The 21,320-nt window shown below is 57.0% G+C and overlaps 1 protein-coding gene across 10 annotated transcripts in view; it reads right to left on the bottom strand.

The window, feature by feature from the left end:
- KCNT1 (potassium sodium-activated channel subfamily T member 1) overlaps positions 1-21,320 on the bottom strand; it is a 77,435-nt gene that overhangs the window by 21,898 nt on the left and 34,217 nt on the right. For 5 of the 10 annotated variants that reach the window (XM_040083446.2, XM_040083447.2, XM_040083449.2 and 2 more), the window contains exons 1-2: positions 17,576-17,811; positions 7,315-7,356 (exon numbers count right to left, since the gene is read on the bottom strand). The exons of 2 other annotated variants lie outside the window; for them this stretch is intronic. In XM_040083446.2, the coding sequence (XP_039939380.1) occupies positions 7,315-7,356; positions 17,576-17,724 (191 nt within the window). In that variant the 5' untranslated portion in view covers positions 17,725-17,811. Of the gene's footprint in view, positions 1-7,314; positions 7,357-17,575; positions 17,812-21,320 lie in introns of those variants that run through there. 3 more of the 10 variants (XM_040083452.2, XM_058423073.1, XM_040083450.2) reach the window with 3 other exon arrangements.

Below are 21,320 nucleotides of genomic sequence, written 5' to 3'. Positions count from 1 at the left end.
GCCCAGCTGATCAGGCAGAGGATTGGGAAAGGGTTTTAGGAGACCCTCACGGCTCGGGGGTCCCTCAGCCCGGGCTCCACCCCAGCCGGCCTGAGGGGCCGTCACCACGAGAAGGGGGCAGGGGTGGGCAGCCCCAGACCCCCTGCAGGGAGGGAGCAGGAGCGTTTACAAGGCCTGGCTCAGCGGCACCATGCTTGAGGAGCAGAGAGCGTTAACGCAGAGCCCCAAAGCCAAGCCTTTACACGTGTTAAAATTAATCGTTTCCAGAGCCAGACTCGGCAAATCATTTTTCTCTGCCGGGGCATAAATCAGCTGTCACAACTGCTCACAAGGCTGCACACAAGATAATTGCTCCTTCTCCTTATTAAGAATGCCCAGGAAGTGCTGGGAACTGGCTTTCAGCTCCGACAGCAGCACCCCATTCATCAGAGTCCCCGAGGATTAAGTGCCTTGAGGAGCAGGAGACTTCAGGGAGCACGATTCCTGCGCCAGACATTTGTCTCGTATCAAAGCAACAAACAGCAAAATCAATCTCTGTCAGCAGACAGATGGTTCAGTGATCTGTAGAGCTGCGGCCCACCTCGAGACAATGACTGTAATTGCTGGTGGATAAAAGGACTGAATGATTAGATCTAACTTTTTGTGATGAAGGAGCCCACGAATTCATCCATCCTGATGGCTGCTGGAAGAGGGAACGCTGGAAAAACAACACAAAAGCGACAAAAAGCCACGTCTTGATGGGGGGGGAGCGGGGTGTTTAACACTGCAAAGGGATGGGGAAGTAAAAGAATGTGGAAGGGACACGTTCCTGAGCACACAGCCTGCCAAGGCTGAGCCCCTGATCCTTGTGGGGGTCCCACTCTGCAGGGGGATCCAACACCCCACAGCTGAACGAGGGAAGGCTCTTCCCAGGCAGCAGCACCGTCCCAAGGCATCAGAGCTGCGGCTTCATTTCCAGCTGAGGGAAGGAGATGATATCACGTAAAACATATCCTTTAATTTCATTGTCAGGGAGTTAACTGGAAATAAAAATCAAGCAAAACTCTGACTGCATCCTCACCACCCCGAAGCACACGGTGACAGCTCTGCCTTCGCAGCAGCTCTGCCGGGGTGGGGCGTTCAAAGTGTGCCCTCCCTGCTGCCACGGCTGGGCATCCTGCCCACCGGGAATATCCTGCCCACCGGGAGCATCCTGCCCACCGGGAATATCCTGCCCACCTGGAACATCCTGCCCACCGGGAGCATTCTGTCCACATGGAACATCCTGCCCACTGGGAGCATCCTGTCCACCGGGAGCATCCTGCCCACCGGGAGCATCCTGCCCACCTGGAATATCCTGCCCACCTGGAGCATCCTGCCCACCTGGAACATCCTGCCCACCTGGAACATCCTGTCCACTTGGAGCATCCTGCCCACCTGGAGCATCCTGCCCACTGGGAGCATCCTGCCCACCTGGAACATCCTGCCCACTGGGAGCATCCTGCCCACCTGGAGCATCCTGCCCACCTGGAATATCCTGTCCACTTGGAACATCCTGCCCACCGGGAGCATCCTGCCCACCTGGAATATCCTGTCCACTTGGAACATCCTGCCCACCTGGAGGATCCTGCCCACCTGGAGTATCCTGCCCACCTGGAATATCCTGTCCACTTGGAACATCCTGCCCACTGGGAGCATCCTGCCCACCTGGAGCACCCCTCCCACCAGGAGCATCCTGGTGCCAGCCCATCCCAGGCCGCTCCAGGGGTCACCATCTCCACAGGCAGCCACAAGCTCCCCCCCCGAAGCCCCCAGGCCATGCAAACAACGATCCAGGTACAAGCTGCTTTCCAAGCCCTCTGCTTGGAAGTGTAATTACTGCTATTATGCACTTCATAATGCCTGAGCGACTTCGGTTTCCTTCGCTCGGTTATTTATTGTACTTTATTAATCTAAGATTAGAGGCAGTTTGTTGTCAGACGGTGAGTTCCCAAAAAAAGACACAATAGTTTGTTCGGAGAGGTGCAGGATGGATGTGGGGACGAGCACATGGCAGAGCACTGGCATTAAAATAGACACTGAGGAGCACAGCCCCTGCTCCACACTTTCAACTTCCCCGGAGAGCTGGGACAGTTCTCTTGAAAAGGAGGAACCTTTTTATAAAATTCAATAAATTTTATAAATATGCACCCATACAGGGATGGGGAGATGGAGACGTCCCCCAAATTCTGCACCCACGGGACACTCCCATGGGCAGTGGGGCACAGGCAGCTCCCTCCGATCCCCACAGGCTGTGACGGTCCCTGGCTCGGCCTGAAAGCTGGGACAGCCCCAAAATCCAGCGGGCAGCCAAGGGAGGGAGCTGCCAGCCCTGCCCCAGGACCTGCCCAGAGCCCCCTGCTCCTTCCTGCAGCAGGACTTGGCTTCCCAGGGCGGTTTTGCTGTGTTTTATATCAGACACTTCGCGCAGTGAGGATCGTGTCTTGAAATAAATGAGGCTCTTGATAGGGTAAAAAGCCCTCAGACTCTCCCCACAGCTCCGTTCCTTTCCCTCACACCTCAGCTGGGTGGGAAATGCTGGTGGTGGTAGGATGGGCTGGACATTAAAGCTCCTCTCATTCCCATCCCCTTCCACCCCTCCAGGCTGCTCCCACGCCCAACCAACCTGGGACAATTTCTGGTCCCAGGAGGCTTCTCAAGGAATTTCTCCAATCATGTAGCAGGATGCAAACAAGACCCTTTCAATTTTTTTTTTCTTTTTTTTTGTGGTGGTGGGGGGAGAAATACCCAACAAACCAGTGAAACCCCAGGAATCTCTGCAGTCTGGTGAGTGCCAGGGGGGAAACACCCAACAAAACAGCAAAATCCCAGGAGTCTCTGCAGTCTGGTGAGTGCCAGGGGGGAAATACCCAACAAACCAGTGAAATCCCAGGAATCTCTGCAGTCTGGTGAGTGCCAGGGGGAAAATACCCAACAAACCAGTGAAATCCCAGGAATCTCTGCAGTCTGGTGGGTGCCAGGGGGGAAATACCCAACACACCAGTGAAACCCCAGGAGTCTCTGCAGTCTGGTGAGTGCCAGGGGGGAAATACCCAACAAAACAGCGAAATCCCAGGAATCTCTGCAGTCTGGTGAGTGCCAGGGGGGAAATACCCAACAAAACAGCAAAATCCCAGGAGTCTCTGCAGTCTGGTGGGTGCCAGGGGGGAAATACCCAACACCCCAGTGAAATCCCAGGAATCTCTGCAGTCTGGTGAGTGCCAGCACCCACCTCTGCCAAGGCAGCTCCAGCGAGACCCCGCTTCGCCCCTCCACTCCGGCTCAGCCCAGATGACGGCCCTGCACCCTCCGTGCAACCCCCACGTGGATCAAACACGCAAGAAAGGTGGCTGCAGCCAGGCTGGAATTACAGAAAGGTGCTGCTGGCCCAGCTGGGCTCCCTGGGGATGGGCACCAGACACAGCTCGGAGGAAGGTGAGGAGCGGGGCTGGCAGGACGGGTCTGCAGCACTTCCCCTGCCAGCACCCCGAGCAGGATGTGCAGGATGCTCTGCGGGCACCGTGCCACGGCCGGGCTGCCTCCAGCCCTCGCTCAGCGCCGGGAGCAGCCGGTGCCAGCTGGAACCTGAGCAGAGCCAAAATCCTTCCCGGATAAACCCCCAAACCAGCCAGGCTGGGGCTCGGGTACCCGCTGATGGCAGCTACATGAAACACCCAGGCAGCTCCAGCCCTGCTGCTTCCCTTCGGGAGGTTTTTCCCTTTTTCCCACCGTTTTCCGCCATGGTAAGGGGTGTTTGGACACAGAATCTACACGGGGCGGGCTCTGTGCCCTGGGTTTGCCATCCTTCATCCACCCGGGGTGAGCAGAGGACGGGGACAGCTCCCGGAGCGGGGTTTGGGAGCGGGAACGGGAATGGGAATGGGAATGGGAATGGGAATGGGAACGGGAACGGGAACGGGAACGGGAATGGGGATGGGAATGGGAATGGGAATGGGAATGGGAACGGGAATGGGAACGGGAATGGGAATGGGAATGGGAATGGGAATGGGAACGGGAATGGGAATGGTAACAGGAACGGGAACGGGAATGGTAATGGGAACGAAAACGAGAATGGGAATGGGAATGGGAATGGGAATGGGAACGGGAATGGGAATGGGAATGGGAATGGGAATGGGAATGGGAATGGGAACGGGAATGGGAATGGGAATGGGAACGGGAATGGGAATGGGAATGGGAATGGGAATGGGAACGGGAATGGGAATGGGAACGGGAACGGGAACGGGAATGGTAATGGGAACGAAAACGAGAATGGGAATGGGAATGGGAATGGGAATGGGAACGGGAATGGGAACGGGAATGGGAATGGGAATGGGAACGGGAACGGGAATGGGAACGGGAATGGGAACGGGAATGGGAATGGGAATGGGAACGGGAACGGGAACGGGAACGGGAATGGGAACGGGAATGGGAATGGGAACGGGAATGGGAATGGGAAAGGGAACGGGAATGGGAATGGGAACGGGAATGGGAATGGGAACGGGAATGGGAATAGCTGTGCAGCTGCGTGCACAGACAGCCTGGGCGCCTGCCAAAGGCACAGACAGAGCGAGCTGCCCCCGCGCTCAATAAGCAGTAATTGAACAATTGCTCAAAAGGAGGAGAGCTGCGCTTCGGGCAGGGCTGAACGGCTTCAAACCGGGGCGGGGATCGGCTCCGGGGGCTGCTCCTGCCCCGCCGGGCCCCTCCTGGGGCGGGGGATGCTCGGATTCACCCCCCGTGGCAGGACACGCTCCCCCGGCCGGCGCTGCATCTCCCCGGGAAGGTCTCGGCTTCTCCAGGGCATCGTCCGACACCCGCCGAGCTCTCCCGGTGCAGCAGCTCCCCCGGTAAATGCCGGGCACGTTTTAAACCAGAAAGCACAAAACAGCCAGGGAGGGCCGGGGAGCGGGGGCTGCCTGTGCCTGCTCTGGGGGCAGAGCCCCCCTGCCAGCACTGCTGATCCACAGCAGGGGCGGGGATCTCTCAGCGGGGATTTCAGGTCCTGAGGGAGGCTCAGGGGAGCACTGGGACGCCGCTGGCAGGGGCGGCACGGTGGGAAAGGCCAAGCACTGCAAACAGGGCAAATGTGCCCGCTTTCAGTGGGTTTTCTCATCCCACGTCCCTTGAAGCTGCTCTCCCCCCTCATCCCAAAATCCCAGATGATCCCCGTGGGTCACAGCAGCCCCGAGGTGCTCAGCAGGTCCCACATCAGCCTGTGTGTGACAGGAATTGTCACAGCCACCGTGCCACCATCACAGCCACCACGGCACCGTCACACTGCCACAGCCACCACGGCACAGTCACAGCCACCATGGCACAGTCACACTGCCACAGCCACCACGGCACAGTCACAGCCACCACGGCACCGTCACACTGCCACAGCCACCACGGCACAGTCACAGCCACCACGGCACAGTCACAGCCACCACGGCACCATCACAGCCACCATGGCACTGTCACAGCCACCATGGCACAGCCACCACAGCACTGCCACAGCCACCACAGCACTGTCACTGTCACCACAGCCACCGTGGCACTGCCACAGCCACCGTAGCACTGTCAGAGTCACCGTGGTATCACCACAGCCACTGTGGCACCGCCAGAGCCACCGTGGCACTGCCACAGCCACCACGGCACTGTCACCACCCCGTGGAAGGGCAGCTGCGCCTCCTGGCTCCTGCAGCACCAGCAGTGAGTTTCCCTGGCACTGCACACGCCGAGGCTCAGCAGGATGGAGTCCCCCGTCAATAAACCCTGCCCAGGGAGCCAGGACACCGTGGCACATCAAGCCCAAACACTCATTTCTTCAAGCTTTTGTGCATTTACCATGGGGATCAACCAGAAAAAAAAAATAAAAAACCTCCTGTTTTACCATGGAGTGTGATTTTTTTTTTTTTTTCCCCTGAAGAAAGAATTGATATTGCCAACCACTCTGCAGCAAATTAAACCCAGCTGGGTGCAGGTAATGTCATCCTGGCCCCAGCAGTAATGCTGCAGTTTTATTTTGGGGAGTGAAGAGCAAACTCCAAGCTATCACTACGGGAAAGAGCCTGCCCTAGTGCAGGTTTGGCTTCCAGGGCCATTTATCTCACATCATGGTCTGAACTCATCCCACAAACCCTCGTGTGCCACAGGGACAAGGGCTGACACGGACCGCAGGAGGGGCTTCACGGGCCTCAAGAGATGTAAAAGAAGTCTCCTGCTCGACTTTCAGCTCTTTTATACATGTATCATCTTTTAGTAGGGAGGACACTGCAATGGAAATGGGATTTTTATCGATTCCTCATTCCCTGAAGGCAGCTGCAATCCCTCTCCAACGGCGTTCAGCAGTTGCAGAGCTCATTTCCAGGCACCAAACCAAATGCTGGAGGAAACAGGGACACGCTCAGGGCTTCAAGCTGTAGATAATAGAATACTTTGGGCTGGAAGGACTTTAAAGTTCATCCTGTTCCACCCTCTGCCGCCTTCCACTATCCCAGGGTGCTCCAAGCCCTGTCCAGCCTGGCCCTGGGCGCTGCCAGGATGGGGGAACATCTCCCACCCCAGGTTTGGATGGTGCTCCTGGACCTGCTCCGCAATAAAACAGTTCTGCAGAAGGCTGGAACCCCAAAAGGGAAGCAGCAGAGGGATGGCAGGCTGTGTTTCCTCTGGCCTATTTGTTTTGCTCTATTGGAGGCTGACACTCATGAGTCTGCTCCCGTAATTGCTCGTGCTGATGAATCTGCATTGTTTAATTAGGGCTGCGCATGGAGCTCGTCGTTAATGGGTAATTGCCGATTTGCTGCTATCGATTCTGCCTCAAGAAGCTTGTCTGTCGCTGGGAGCAGAGAATCCTCCCCACGGTGGGAGCTGTTGAAGGATTTGCTGCTCCCATACGCAATTCCTGGGTGCCCAGAGCACTGAAGAACAAATCTTGTGCTCCCTTAAAAGCAGGGAAATCATGGAACCGTGGACTGGTTTGGGTTGGAAGGGACCTTTAAATGTCATCTGGTTCCAGCCATGGGCAGGGACGATTCCACTAGAGCAGGCTGCTCCAAACCCCGTCCATCCTGGCCTGGAACACTTCCATGGCTGCACCATCCCCTTTAATCCACAGTAATTCAGAGCCAAGCTTAACCACAGTTCCTGGCAGCAGGTACTGCCCAAAAAATCCCTCAGCTCACCACGTGCACCAAACACCCCGAATTCCAAGGGTTTTTTTCCTTTTTTTCCCCCTCTGGAGAGCAGGGTTGGCTTTTCCCCAGAGCAAGCCGCGGTCCCTCGTCCCTCCCCGCGAAACGCGGGCGGAGAACTTACTGTGAGAAGGAGGAATCCACGCTGAAATCCTCGGCGTGAGGCCTAAGAGCGAGAGCAGCACAGAGGGTGAGGGGCCCGGGGGAGCAGAGGCCACCCGAGCGCTCAGCCCGGGTCACAGCGCGCCTGGCACTGTCCCTGCTCAGCTCCAGGGGTGCTCTGCCGCCTCTGCCCCTCACAGCCCCTGTGAGGACTGGGCTCCATGGAGAAAAATGGCGTTTGTGCCCATTTCATGCCCATTTTATGCCCATTTTATGCCCATTTTATGCCCATTTTATGCTCATTTTATGCCTGTTTTTTGCCTTTTTTTTAAAATTTTAATTTAAATGAGTCTCACAGACTGCTCTGCCTCTGATCAGTGCCGCGCTTGGTGCAGAGAAATGGGACTTTGAAGGATTGCTGCTTTCAGGAGCTCAGCATTGTGCCCCTCTCCTGGACTGGTTTTACAGACATGAGTGATGAGCGGAGAAGGGAAAGGAAAATAGAATTTAAAAAAAAAAAAATAAACCTAAAATCAAATCAAATAACAGAGAGGGACGATGAGGGTGATGAGGGGTTGGAGGGAAGGGGAGGAAGAACACAGAGGAAAACAAGCGTGGGTGGGAGGCAAAGGGCCTGTGCTTGTGTACTGTACATCCCACGGACAGACGGACGGACGGACAGCACAGGGCTGTCCCACACAGCAAGCACAGCTGCAGAGCAAAAAATCCCTCTGGGAAAATGATGCTGTGACCAGGACCCCCCTGGGACAGCCCTGGGTGCCCACCATCACCGGAGCCCGAGCCCCCCCCCTGCTCCAGCAGTGCCCTCTCTCCCTCCCTTACTCCCTGCCAGCCAGGGACACCAGAAATATCACCAGAGCCAAGGGGGCTGCCGCAGAACGTAAAGATTTTTCTTGCGTTTTGCTTTTGCTTTACGAGTCCGCAGCGCTCCAGCACGGTTCAGACTAAATAAAAGCAATAAATCCGCGTTCCAGCAGAAATGCGAGCCCAAAGGGAGCTGATCCATCCCTCAGCTGCGAGCAGCAGCCTCCCCGCCGCAGGATTTATTTTGCTGCTGCTCTGGCCTGTGCGGAGGCTGGGGAGGAGCTCATTGCTCCTTCCTCTGCCCCAGGTGGATATCCTTGGGCATTCCCAGAGCTGGGAACATCCCTGTGCCAGGGTCTCCCCACCTCCACAGGGAAGGATTTATCCCCAATGTTTAATCCAGCCCAGCGTGAAGCCGTTCCCCCTTGTCCCCTCATCCAAAGCCCTTCTCCAGCTCTCCTGGAGCCCCTTTAGGTGCTGTAGGATCTTCTCCGGGCTCAGCCCCTGCCACCTTCCCTCTCTCCCCTGCTCATTCCCAGCTCTCTCCTGCAGCCCCTCCTGGAGCACGGAGTTAATTCACACCAAAGTGGTCTCTTGTGCCACCCTGGGGCGTCTCTCCAGCTGCGCTGTGCCCCGCTGCGGCCCTGGCATTTACTCCTGCCCAGCATCCCGGATTTTCTCCAGCTGCAGGGCAGAGCCTCGGGAAGGAGGGAAGGAAGGAAGGAAGGAAGGAAGGAAGGAAGGAAGGAAGGAAGGAAGGAAGGAAGGAAGGAAGGAAGGAAGGAAGGAAGGAAGGAAGGAAGGAAGGAAGGAAGGAAGGAAGGAAGGAAGGAAGGAAGGAAGGAAGGAAGGAAGGAAGGAAGGAAGGAAGGAAGGAAGGAAGGAAGGAAGGAAGGAAGGAAGGAAGGAAGGAAGGAAGGAAGGAAGGAAGGAAGGAAGGAAGGAAGGAAGGAAGGAAGGAAGGAAGGAAGGAAGGAAGGAAGGAAGGAAGGAAGGAAGGAAGGAAGGAAGGAAGGAAGGAAGGAAGGAAGGAAGGAAGGAGGAAGGAGGGAAGGAGCTGGCCAGCCCAGGCTCCCTGCAGCTAAATTGGATTATCCCCCGTTAGCAGCAGGGGCTGCTCGGGTCCCTCCGCCGTGTTTGGTTTTGAGCAGTGGCCGTCTCTGCCTCACAGAGATGTTTACGGGGAAAGAACCAGAAAATGATTTGGTTTTCTCCTCATCTGGTGCCAGCTGGCAGCCGGGAGGAGCGGAGGAACGGGAGCTAATTCCAGCTGCAGAGCAACCCTCCTGAAAGCCAAAGAGCAAAGGCACCAACCCACACGGATCAATGGGGTCCTGCAGAACCTGGAGATCCCCAGGGTTCCTCCCCCCAAAGCCACGGGCTCAGGAGGAGAATAAACCCCTCACTCACAAGGGGGCACCACGAACAAAAGGGATTCCAAAGTCATGGACAGACATAAACCTCCCCAAGGGTGGCTTTGGCCACTCTGTGCCGTGGTTAAAGCACATGTAATAAAACAACTCTTTTTTTTTGTTACAAAAAGGTGCTTTTGGCTCCCAAATGAGTGAAGTTTGCTGTGCTGGGCACAGAGGGAAGAAGTGATTTGAGGTATCCTACTGAAACCTCTCCTTCTTCCCACCCGGCACCCAAATTCTCACCAACACTCCAGCTGCTGAGAAAATATGGAGATTTCTCTAAGAAAGCTAAAAATCATTCCAAACCTCATTTGGAAAACAGCCGTTTCCCAGACCCTAAAAACACTTTAACAGTGATTTACACCGCAGAGAGCTAAAGCCACTTAATGGAGTCAGAGAAGGTTATGCTGGCTTTTAATGTGTTTTAGATAATCTACTTCAAATTGACCTTTTTTATTTCATCCAGGTCTGGCTCCACGAGAGCAGACAAAGCTCGGCTCGTCTCATTCCCGTGGAAAACAACGTCGGCACGGGCAGGGAAACGACCTCTGCTCCCCTGCAGGATCCAGGGCCGGGGAGAGCAGAGCTGTGCCCTCACAGGGGGAGCTGAGGCCCCTTGTCCTGGTGCTGCCAGGCACGAACCACGATGCCAAGCTGCTGCTGGCACAAGCAGCATCTCCTGGATAGAGGAGCAGAGCAGGGAAGGGTGGGAGAAAGGAGAGGAGCAGAGGGGGAAGGAATTTCTTTGGCTGCTTCGGAGACAGGTCTGCCCCCACCTTTCAAGCTACAGCCCCTCACAGAAGGGGAAGGTTTTGTCAGGAGGTGAGGAGACAAAGGCACATTTATTATTAGAACAAAGCCGTAATAAAGCTTGCTTATGTAAAAGAGAGAGCAATCACCTGCCCGCCCATGCTGGAGGCAGCTCCTCGGCTGAGCAGCACCTTCCACCTCATCCTGCCTCCTCAGCTCCGGCTGCAGCACCTCCCAGCAAAGGCAGGGACCCCCCAGAGATGGGCAGAGAGGTGCACAGCACCCCTGGGCCCCAGCACCCCGGGAACTGGGGCAGCAGAACCAGTTCCCTTCTCTCCAGGGGGGAAGGCAGCCAGCCCCAAGCCCCATTTCTCCTCCAGTTCTGCGGGGTCTGGGGAGCGTTTAGCTCCTGTGCCTCGTGCCAATAATTTGAGCCTCGACGCTGTCCCTGCGCTCCGAGTGCTCCAGGGTGCTCGGAGGGAGAGAGCAGCAAAGCACAGCGGCAGCAGCTCAGCCCAGCTCACACAGGGACCCCGGAAACTCTGCCCCTTCACCAGCGCCTCCCGAATCTCTGGTAAACGAGGAGCGTTAAAAATTCACTTCTGGTGGTGCATTTCCTGTTCGATTTACAGCCATCATTTCCAAACAAACAAAAAAATTCGTGCCTTGGCTTGGAGCCTCTGGAAGTTGCAGACACAAGTAATGACCTGCCAACACCACTCCTGGCTTCAGGCTGCTTTAATAACCACTTGCAAGGCTCAGAGGCATTTCGGCACCGAGGTGGAAAGGTATTAAATCTGATAACCTTGTCCCCCGGCCCTGGGAAGGATTTAACGCCTTTTCACCTCGATCTCGGAATGCCTTCAAGACAGGGCCAAGGCAGGGGGGTGAGGATGAGCCAAGCAAGGTAAGGGCCTGGGGAGACTTCCCAGAGCAGCGCTCATCCTCTAGAGACAGGAGCTGCACCACGGCTCCTACCACACTGACAGTGAGAAACTCAGCCCAAAATAGCCTGATGTGAGAAGGACAGATGGGAGGAGATGAAAAAAGAAAGTAAAGAGGGGGAGAAGGAGCGAGCAAGAGGAAAGGGGAAAGCGAGAGAGGAAGAGGCACACGTCTGCTCACAGACCCGTGAGAGAGGGGAGGGAAGGGCAGCTCCCCTTCCTGGCTGCGGGATGACCCCGGGGAAAGGGCTGGAGCCTCCAGCACCCCTGGTGTGGAGGAGCTGGCACCTGGGAAAGCCACCAGCAGCTCCAGGCAGTTGCAGGGAGCTGCAGAGGTGCCACGAGGAGCGGCTGGCAGGAGGCAGCTCACCGGCACCGCGGGCTGGGCTGCCTCCCCTGGGAGCTGCTTTAACCACAGGAGCGCTTTTCCTCGGCATTCCTCTGCAAAAGCCGCGTCGCAGCTCCACCACGTGAAGTTTGGAAAGGAGCGGGAGCGGTGCCGGAGCCGCAGCAGCCGGACAGGCTGTTCCCAGCCCGGGGTCCAGCCGGGCCTGGAGCTCCCTTCCAGAAAGTTGTGCCTCTCCCGGAATCAGCCGCGGATCCACGGAGGTTGGAAAGGAGCTCAAAGGTCATCAGGTCCACCACCAAACCATGCCCCCAGCACTGCCGAGCCCACCACCAAGCCGTGTCCCCAAACACCACAACCACACATGGTCCAGCTCCCTCCAGGGATGGGGACCCCACCTGTGCCAGGGCTGGACAAACCTTTTGGTAAAGAAATTTTACCCCAAATCCAGCCTGAATCTCCCCTGGCACAACTTGAGGCCATTTCCTCTCGTCCTAGTGAGTGTTTCTTGGAAGAAGAGACCGATCTCACCCGGCCACCAGCTCCTTTCAGGTGGATGGAGAGGGCAGGCTCCGCCAAGCCCGGGCAGAGAGGCCCTGCAGGAGCTCAGGCTGCTCTGACACACAGCTCCCTGCCTTCGCTCATGAGCTAAATGAGTCCCTGCAGTCCTGACAAGAGACTGATCCTTGCTGGGGAGGCACTGTGGACAAGTTTGGAGGGGACGTGAGACCCTCATGGCACACCGAGAGGGGTGCCACCCTTCCAGCAAGCAGGAGAGCCTCCCCTGGGGGGGACACACGCCAATCCCTGCGCCCTGGCGGGACCCGATGGGAGTGAGGATCCTAAAATAAACCGAGCAGAAGCCCGAGTGCGAGCGCCGAGCGCGGCGTGCCGAGGTGAGGATCGTGTCTGCCTGTCAGGGCTATGTAGGGCACCGAGATCCTCAGGAGCCGTGGGAGGAGAGCTCAGCGCTTCCCAAGCCCAGCCCCAGCCCGCTCCCCTCCAGCACCAGCTCCCCTCCATCGCCCCGCGCCCTCAGGGCAAACCCTTCCTGCCAGAGCGGGCCTGGCGTTGGAGGGATGGGGGCACGGAGCCGGGAGCAGCCGCGAACACACCCCAAAGCCGGAGGGAGCCGGGGCTGAGCCCGGGGCGGGACACGGCCGTGTCGGTGCCGTCCCTGCGCAGAGAGGCCACGAAGCCGGGAGGGTGAGCAGGGCTCGGGGCCGCTCCAGCAGTTTGGGGCGGTTCCAGGGAGGAGAAGAAGCAGCCGGGCTCCAGCCCCGAGCCCGCAGCCCGGGCTGGGATCGCTGCCGCGCTGATGAACGGCACAGCTCAGTGCGAGGAGCGGCGGCTGCCGGAGGGATCCGAGCGTCGGGAGCTCACACACTGCCCTGACAGCCCAGCCCCCGAGCTCCTGCCGCGCTCCCGCAGCGATCCCACCCCGGGAGCACCCTCAGCATCCCCCAGTGCGCACCGCCACCTCCCCGGGCTGGCGCAAGGGGAGCCCACGGGAGGCGCACCCCGGGCTGGCAGAGGGGACGCTCAGCCCTCCACGGGCAGCGCTGGGAGGTTGGAGCCCAAGGCTGAGACCGTCCCGTGGGCCGGGCACTGCCAGGGCAAAGCTGGGAGCTGCTCCAGTGCGGGCAGAGATGAACACGCTGCCAGCAAACCCCAGTGCCCCCCACATAGGGATACCCCCAAAAAACACGTCCCAGCCGGGTCTGCCCAGCCCAGCAGAGCAAAAAGGAGCAGAACGTGTTGGATCCCGCGGATTCTCTTCCAGATCTTCTCCAGAAAGTCTCCCCCAGAGATGCGGGGCCCTGCCCTCCCTCGCAGAGTGTCACCCATGTCCCCAGCTCAGAGAGAGCGGTGCAGGGCCAGCTCTGGCACAGACCGCTCCGACACCTCCGGCCTCTGGGATTTTTTTCCTGGCAGGAGTGAGGCAGCAGAAGACCCAAGGCTGGAGCAGGGCAGGGATGGGCAAACCCCCGCAGGGAACGGCCCTGGCACAGCGTTTCTGCTGCACAAAAGCACCTCACCCAGGGCTGAGGCAGCAAACCGGCACATGGCATTTGCCGAGGGCTCTGAAAGGCCCCGGCTGGAAAAGGCTTTTGTTGAGGAAATGTTAAGAATGCGTCCTGTGGAGAGCATCACCTGCAGAGCCCCTGCAGGGACTGAGAGGCTGTTGTGGTTTCATTGGCCAGGCTGGACCCTTCCGTGGTTCGTGTGTGTGCAAGTGTCGGGCAAAAAAATCCACATTTGGCAAGTCCTGTCTGTTAATACCAGGCTGCCCCTGGGGGGAACAGACATCCATCGGTCAGAAATTCTATTTTCAGACACGTTTGGGTGAATTCCTCCCTCCCTGGAGCGCTTTACCTCCAAAGAACCCCGCATTAGACTCGGCCTAGCAGAGCGCTGCTCTTCCCCACTGAGGAGACTCCAGCCACCTTGCTGACTGTACCAGGGCTGAGGCAGAGTCCCATTTATTCCTGCCAAAAATATCTCGAACCGAGAGACGAGGCAAGGCTGCGAGGGGTGGGAGTGAGCAGCCTGAAGGAGAAAGGAAGGGAGGGCAGGATCCAGCTGCTGCCTTGGGCTCCCCGACGGGAAGGGAGCAGCCAGGCTCCTCTGGGACGCACGGCAAAAGGACGAGGGGGAACAGGTACAGGATGCAGCAAGGGAAAAATCATTCCCCCTGAGAATGATCAAACCCCGCACCTGGCACCCGAAGAAGCTGAGAAATGCCCCGTGAGATGACCGAAACCCAGCGGGACAGGTCCTGAGCCAGCTGGGACAGCTTTAAAGCCCGTCCAGCCTTGGAGCAGAGCCCTCCAGGTCCTCTCCAAGCCCAGCCCTTCTGCAATGCTAATCTCCCTCCCAAACCTCAGCGGCTCACAGTTCTGTTACGGGCAGACAAACACAACTGAAGGAGGTGAGGGGGGGCCCAGGGGGCAGGGAGGGGACACAGAGCCCTGCCAAGGCCTGGGGCAGAGCGTCCAAAGCAGACGGGAATGTTTGCAATCCCTCCGGAGCCCCGGCGTGCCCTGGGACAGGCAGTGGCCGGAGCTTCCCCTGCTTCCAGCGGAGCTGCACAAACAGGACGTGGTTGTCTTGTAAAAACCGTTCTTTGTGCTGTTAAACCCTCACCTCGGAGATCACCGGCCCGTGGAACGGGATCCAAGCAGATGTTTGCGTGTCCTGCCTGCTGCCAGCAGCTCCTTCCCAAGCACAGAGTGCTCCGTGGAGCTCGGCTTCCCTTCGCACCTCTCCCTTCCAAACCCCGCCAGCACAAGGGACAAACCCGCCGCAGGAAAATCCGGGATGAAGGGAAGAGACTGAGCCTCTCCTGGCCGGTTCCAGCCACTATCACCTGGTGCCAGGGGAGTCTCAGTGCCCAGGCAGCCGGTCTGCAGCTGAGCCTGCCCTCCCTGGCATGGCCACGAGGCTCCCAGCTCCATCCCCGTCTCACAGCAATCCCTGGCACACAGAAATAACTCCAAGCTTCTTTGGTGGGGGATACTTCCACATGGGCAGCCTGGGCTGGTCCCATCCCACCAGACACGGGAAAATATCCCTGTCCTGGACGCCCAGGGGCAGTCCTGAATTCCCCTTTTCACTCCCAGGCTGTGGAGTGTTTTTTTCTCAGATGAATTCAAATCCTTTCCTCCTGTTTTGACTGGGAACCCCTAAAAGCTTTGAGATGCTGCAGTGACTCAGAGACAGAGTAAGGAGGTAAATAAAGTAGGTGAGAATAAATTTCCCCGGCTTCAATCATCGGCAGGAATCATTTGCATCCCGAGAACGCCCTGCAGCATTCATCTCCATCCACCACCACCTGGAAATTCGCTCCCAGCTCCCAGGGACAATTGTCGCTGCTGACTTGGTAACGCCGCTCGAGTCTGGCTTTGGGTGACACAAAGCATCTCGAGCTCTCTGTTCATCACTTCCAAGCCAATCTCCCTGCCTTCGCTGCAGCAGTGGAAGAGAAGAGCAGGGATCTCAGCCTCAATTACCAGCTCATTGTTGGGAAGCAGGAGGTGCTGGCAGTCCGGAACCCAGACGGCGCCAGCCGCGGCGTGCAGGACTCTGCCCGCTGCCACGGCGGTGGCAAAGTGTTCCACCAACTTCTCTGCCTCACAGCAGCAGCCTCCTGCAACAGGATTGCAGCAAACCACTGGAAATTCCAGTGAAACCCAGGGAACTGGGTCTCTGTACAGCCCTGGGGCGCCTTCTCTCAAGGGTCTGCCCTAAAACACCGTGGTGATGTGATTTTTGGAATTGCCTCCCTCCAGGTGCAATAGTGCCTTGCAGCTTCCCTGCTTTATGCTGTGCTCCCACAAAAGACAAGGAGGATCAGCCCTGGGATGAAGGTTTGGTCCCCTGGGCTTGGGCAGGAATCCCCCAAGCCCCTGGGTGCCTCTGGCATGTTTAATCCCTGCTGATCAGCGGGATGAGTTTGTAGCAGCCTCCCAGTTGTCCTTTTCTGGCCCCTACACATTGGCTTGACCACTGGCCCTGTCCTCAGGGGACGCCACCACAACTTGGAAGAGCACAGAGAAGAAGCAGTCTTGCTCCAAAGGCTTTGCCCACAGCGGTGCTCAGGATGAGCCCCCGGAGGCTCAGGTACTCCCAGGACAGCTCCAGCTTTTTTGCAGCAATGAAAGCAAAGCACAAAACCAGACCACAAACAGCACCGGGAGCAGACCCAGACCGTCAAAACCTTCTGGGACCACACCAGCTCTGGGGATTTATTCCCACTGCACCCACATGACGCCCATTCTCAGCCCCGACACGTGTTAGCCCTTGCCTGGCAGAGTCAGAGTCAGCCCCACCGGCTGCCGGCGTTCGCTCGCCGCAGCCCCGGCCCCGGTGCCATCTGGGGCGCTGGCACACCGCGCCAGGCACACGCACCCACGGCTGCCCGGCGCACCAGGGCTCTGCCTCCCAGACCTGGGGACCGAAGCACGCGCCCGGCAGGGCTCGGCACCGGCAGCAGCCGCGCCGGTGCTCCCCGGCACACCCCTCCCTCCTCGGCTTCCCCGGCCGGCACCACAGCTGCTGCTCCTGGCTCCGTGCCACCCTCCCCTCAGATATGCCAAGAGGCAGAAGCTGAGGCATTAATTCGTTCCAGCCCAAAGGCAAACAAGGAAAATTCCCCCCGAGCGGGAGCTTTCCGCCCGTGCTCGTTTGCACCAGACGACACCCCAGGAGACGTACAGTACACGGTCACAGGTGGGGCAGCGCGGGTGGGCTGGGAGGCTGGGTGGATGGCGGAGGAGAACGGAACAGAAAATGGAACGAGCAGAACAAGAACTGAATTAGTGACATCTGCATCCTCATCGTAACCAGGGGACCCGGCTCCTTCTGAATCACTGAAATCCCCGAGCAGCTCAGAGCATTCTCCTCCTCCTGAAAAACAGCTCCTTCCTCGCTCTACACTCAGCTGTGTGCTTGCAGGAAGGCTGCAGCATTTCCTACGGCAGCCTTTTTTTTTATTTTTATTTTTTTATTTTTTTATTGCAGTTACAAATAAATTATTGCTCAGACGGGGGACCGAGCATCTCTCCTGCCATGCAAACATGGTGCTTCTGTACAGCCCGTTCCGTGGCGTTGGCAGCGTAAATAAGCTTGGGGTTTATCCTGCACAGGGAAGGTGCAGTGCAAGTTGACAGCGGTGTGTGGCAGCCCCACGGTCTCAGGTTGCCATTCAGACATGCTTTAGGCATATTTAAAAAAAAAAAAAAAAAAAAAAAAAAAAAAAAAAAAAAAAAAATCAAGAAGCACCTATAAAAAATTTAAAGGAACTGGTTTCCTTCTGCTCCAGCTCCGTATTTCATAACACAACTTTGGAGCTGGCGTGGCTCTTTAACATAGCAATCCAGGATTTGATCCAGCACCCCTCCAGCCCGTGGAGGCACCGATCCTTTCCCCCCTCATTTAAAAGATAAAAGGTGCTGCCTCCCCCGCCCAGCCTCCCCACGCACCACTGCAGCCCTGCAATACCTTTGTCCGACATCACTCCCCATGGATCCCATCCTCCGAGACGGTAACAAGGGGCTCACCCCGTGGACATCTTCCGTCGTGGCTGGTGGGACGGTTTTGACGTGGGAATTGCTCTCCGAAGGGGAATTCTTCAGCTTGGCTCTTGCCATCCTGCCAGCCTTGGCTGCCTCTGTGACTTCCTCCTCGTTCCCCCCTGAACTCTCTCATACATAGCAATCCTCACCGCAATCAGTTCAGAGCTGTCGGCACGTACCATCTCCTTCCCTCTTCTTCTCCTCTCCCCAGTCGCGGCTGCTCAGTGGAACAATCCTGCCCTGTGCATTTATTTTGGTAGTGAGGGGAGTCAAGGCAAACTCTCCGGCCTTGCTGCTGCAACAAATTCGGTGCAAAACCGCCGGGAAAACGTCCACCATGCAGAAATCTGTGAAAGGGCTTTGTTTGCTAAATAATGAAATCGCCTCGCCTGACTCTGTCAAAAGAAGGATCGCACTGCTCTTATCGCCACAAGCAGGGCAGGGGCTGGAGGATTATTATTTTTTTTTTTTTCCCCATCGCTGTTTTTCAGCAGCAACGTGAGGAGGAGGAAGCTATTTTATCTTATTCCTCTGTGCACAGAGCAGCGTGCAGAATGCGTGCCAGGGAACAGACTCAGCAGGTTTGGCTCTCTCAGACACAAAGCAGCAGAGCTCGGTCCCCGCTGTGAGCCGAGCAGAGAGGAACTCGCTCTGCTGCTCAGAGCGGCCAGCAGGGCTCAGCTCCTGCTCACCTGCCCAGGTGCACCTGACCCGCACCAGACCGACACAAGTTTCCCTCTTCGGGTGACAGCAAAAGCCGCTGCTCCTTCAACACTCTTGGCATCCATTTCTCAAGGTATCCAACAGAAAAGAGAATTCGTGGTGGCCAGGGGAGAGCTGAGCTGGAGGTAACACCTGAGCGCACAGGCGGGACTGGAAAGGGTCCTGTATCCTTCCCCGGTTTGGGAATGCTGCCAGGCCAGAGCTGCTCCTGCTCGTGTTTGATGGCAGCCGGGGACAAAAAGCGCCTTGAAGGTGCCACAGCCTGGGTGGGGCACAGGGCTCAGCACCACGGACAGCAGTGTCACCACAGCGTGTCCCCCGGCTCCTGCCGTGTCACCCCAATGTGCCAACCCCACCCAAATCGTGCCAACCCCACCCAAATCGTGCCAACCCCACCCCAAATTGTGCCAACCCCACCCCAACCGTGCCAACCCCACCCAAATTGTGCCAACCCCACCCCAACTGTGCCAACCCCACCCAAATTGTGCCAACCCCACCCAAATCGTGCCAACCCCACCCCAAATTGTGCCAACCCCACCCCAAATTGTGCCAACCCCACCCCAAATCTTGCCAGCCCCACCCCAAGCCGTGCCAACCCCACCCCAACTGTGCCAACCCCACCCCAAATCGTGCCAACCCCACCCCAAGCCGTGCCAACACATCACAGCAGTGCTGCCCCATGGCCCAGCCCCGTGGAGGGCGGTGCTGCCCCTTTGCAGGCTGGAAATTAAGAATAAATTCACCAAAACCAATGTGAATAGTCGGGCTCCAGCACAGGATTTCTTTAAAAGGTTTTTGTACAAAACACCAACGTACTGACTGGCAGGGTCTTCCCAGAGCCCGGGACCTGTAGCTGTGAGGAGGCTGGCTGGAGAGCAGGGCAGGAGGTGCCCTGGAACGGGAATTCTGGGATCCAAAGTTCTTTTCTTTCGGAATGAAAAGCTGAGAATTCCCTTTGGCACAGCTCCATGCCCTACCCACCCCTTCCATGCCCCTGCCAGGCTGTCAGAACACCCAGGATCACCGTCCTTGCAAAATCCCCTGTCCTTCGCTTCCCCTCTCCTGCCAGGAGCTGCCAGGAGCTGAGCTCTGCCCTTCCCCAGGGATCAGTGCCCCACCACCCCTTGCCCCATGGCACAAGGACGGTCCTCGGCTGCTCTGGGAGGAGAAGCAAAGTCCCCATTTCCTGTTAACCAAATCCTGGCTTTCCCTGCTCACAGCATTGCTTCTTAATGGGATTTCACCATCCGACAGACTTTGTTTCAGCGTTTGGAAATGCAAAATGGATAAAAACCCGCAGCCCTTTCCTTAATGTGCCAGCTTTCAGCGTACATTTAATTTCTCGTTTTGCCTTGAAATGATTCATTAGCTCAATACATTCATTTTCCACCCCAGTCATTCCTTTCTGCTTTACGGTTTGATTCAAACTCTTCAACTTACTGCTCCATGTCTCTTCACTTCGGGGTGTCGTCCTCCAACACCAAGTACAATCTGTCAGCCCCCTGGGTGGGAGTGTGCCCTGATAAATCCTCCTGGAGCACAGGGCCACTGGGACGGGGCAACCAGGTGTCCCTTTTGGATGAGTTCTGCATTCTATTGTATTCCTAACTGCAGAAGAACATTCATTTTAGGCTTGAGATTAGGTGCAGAAAGGGGCTTAGGCTTAAGTTATTCATCTCAGCACTTAATGCCCTCACACAGCAGCAGGAACTGAAGAGGGATTAGGGAAAGACCTGGGGAATTTTAACGGGAGATATAAACTCTCCTGTCACATGTGTGCTGCGCAGAAGGTGACAGAGAGCAAATCAAAGAGCCCCCTGAGGAGGAGCACAGATCCTGCCCGCAGAAGCCTCTCCGTGGAGTCGCCTTTTCTGTCAAGAGCCTAAACACAAACCCAGACAGGAAAAACGGAGAGAGGGGCACGATCTGACACCAGGTCACCAGAAACCACCACCAGGGCTGCGGGTCTGAGCAACCATCCCCCTTCTTGGGGGGGAAAGAGGTCGAGGAAAGCTGAGCAGAACATCTGCTGATGAGCCCAGCTGATCCCTCGCAGTGACTCAGAGCGCTCAGCCCTGCCCCGAGCTGCCGGAGCAGCTCCTTTGTGTGCTTCTGTCAGAAAAACATCCCTCTCTCAGCAACTGGGTGTGCTCCACGCTTCACCTAAAGACCCAGAGCCCAGCAGCCTCTCCCCTCGCAGCCCCGACAGTCCCAGACTGCTGCTGTGTCAAAAAGAGGAGGAGGGAGGCAGAAACTCGGAGCGAGTGCAGCCCAGTACCTCCAGTACCTCCACTGCCTCTGCTTCTGTTCCTAGAAAGAGCCGTGGCTGCGTCACCTGAGCCGCCTCTGCAGGGACACATCCTCTGCTCCTCTGCCCGGGGGACACAGCAGCCAGCGCCTTGTTTGTACAGCACGTCCTCCCAGGGAAGCCAGGTGGGGAAAAACCAACGAAACACAACCTCGGTAACATCAAAGCCCAAGTAAGGATTCCTCTGGTCCAGAAAGGCTTCCCGGGCCAGCTGAACGCCAACCATCTGACTGCAAGCCAGGAAATGGATGTTTAATTTTAGTTTGAGAGCCCATTACAAAGTGCTGATTTCTCATTTCAGCATCCACATTATGCAGAGACCACTGCTGTGCCCCGGGCTGGAGAGATGGCTGGGAATTGCTGAGCAGCAGTCGCAGGGGTAATAATACTTCAGAAAACAAGATTAAGAAAGAAGCAGATTCTTCATTGCTCTTAATCGAATCCACAGCAACTGCACTGTTAAATATTCTCCCTTTTATCCAGGCCGCTTTCAGTCCCGGCTGCCAAAGCTCCCTTCACTCACATATCCAGCTTATTAATAATAAAGCACCGCCCTGTCCATTAGAGGTAGCTGATGGTACAGGAAGGGGTTGAGCTTTTCCCATCCTCTGGCAGGCAAACCTGCTCTGCTGAGGTCCAG

This window comes from Hirundo rustica, chromosome 20 (genome assembly GCF_015227805.2).
Source record: "Hirundo rustica isolate bHirRus1 chromosome 20, bHirRus1.pri.v3, whole genome shotgun sequence".
Classification (NCBI taxonomy): domain Eukaryota; kingdom Metazoa; phylum Chordata; class Aves; order Passeriformes; family Hirundinidae; genus Hirundo; species Hirundo rustica.
This window is presented reverse-complemented; position numbering and strand designations above follow the sequence as displayed.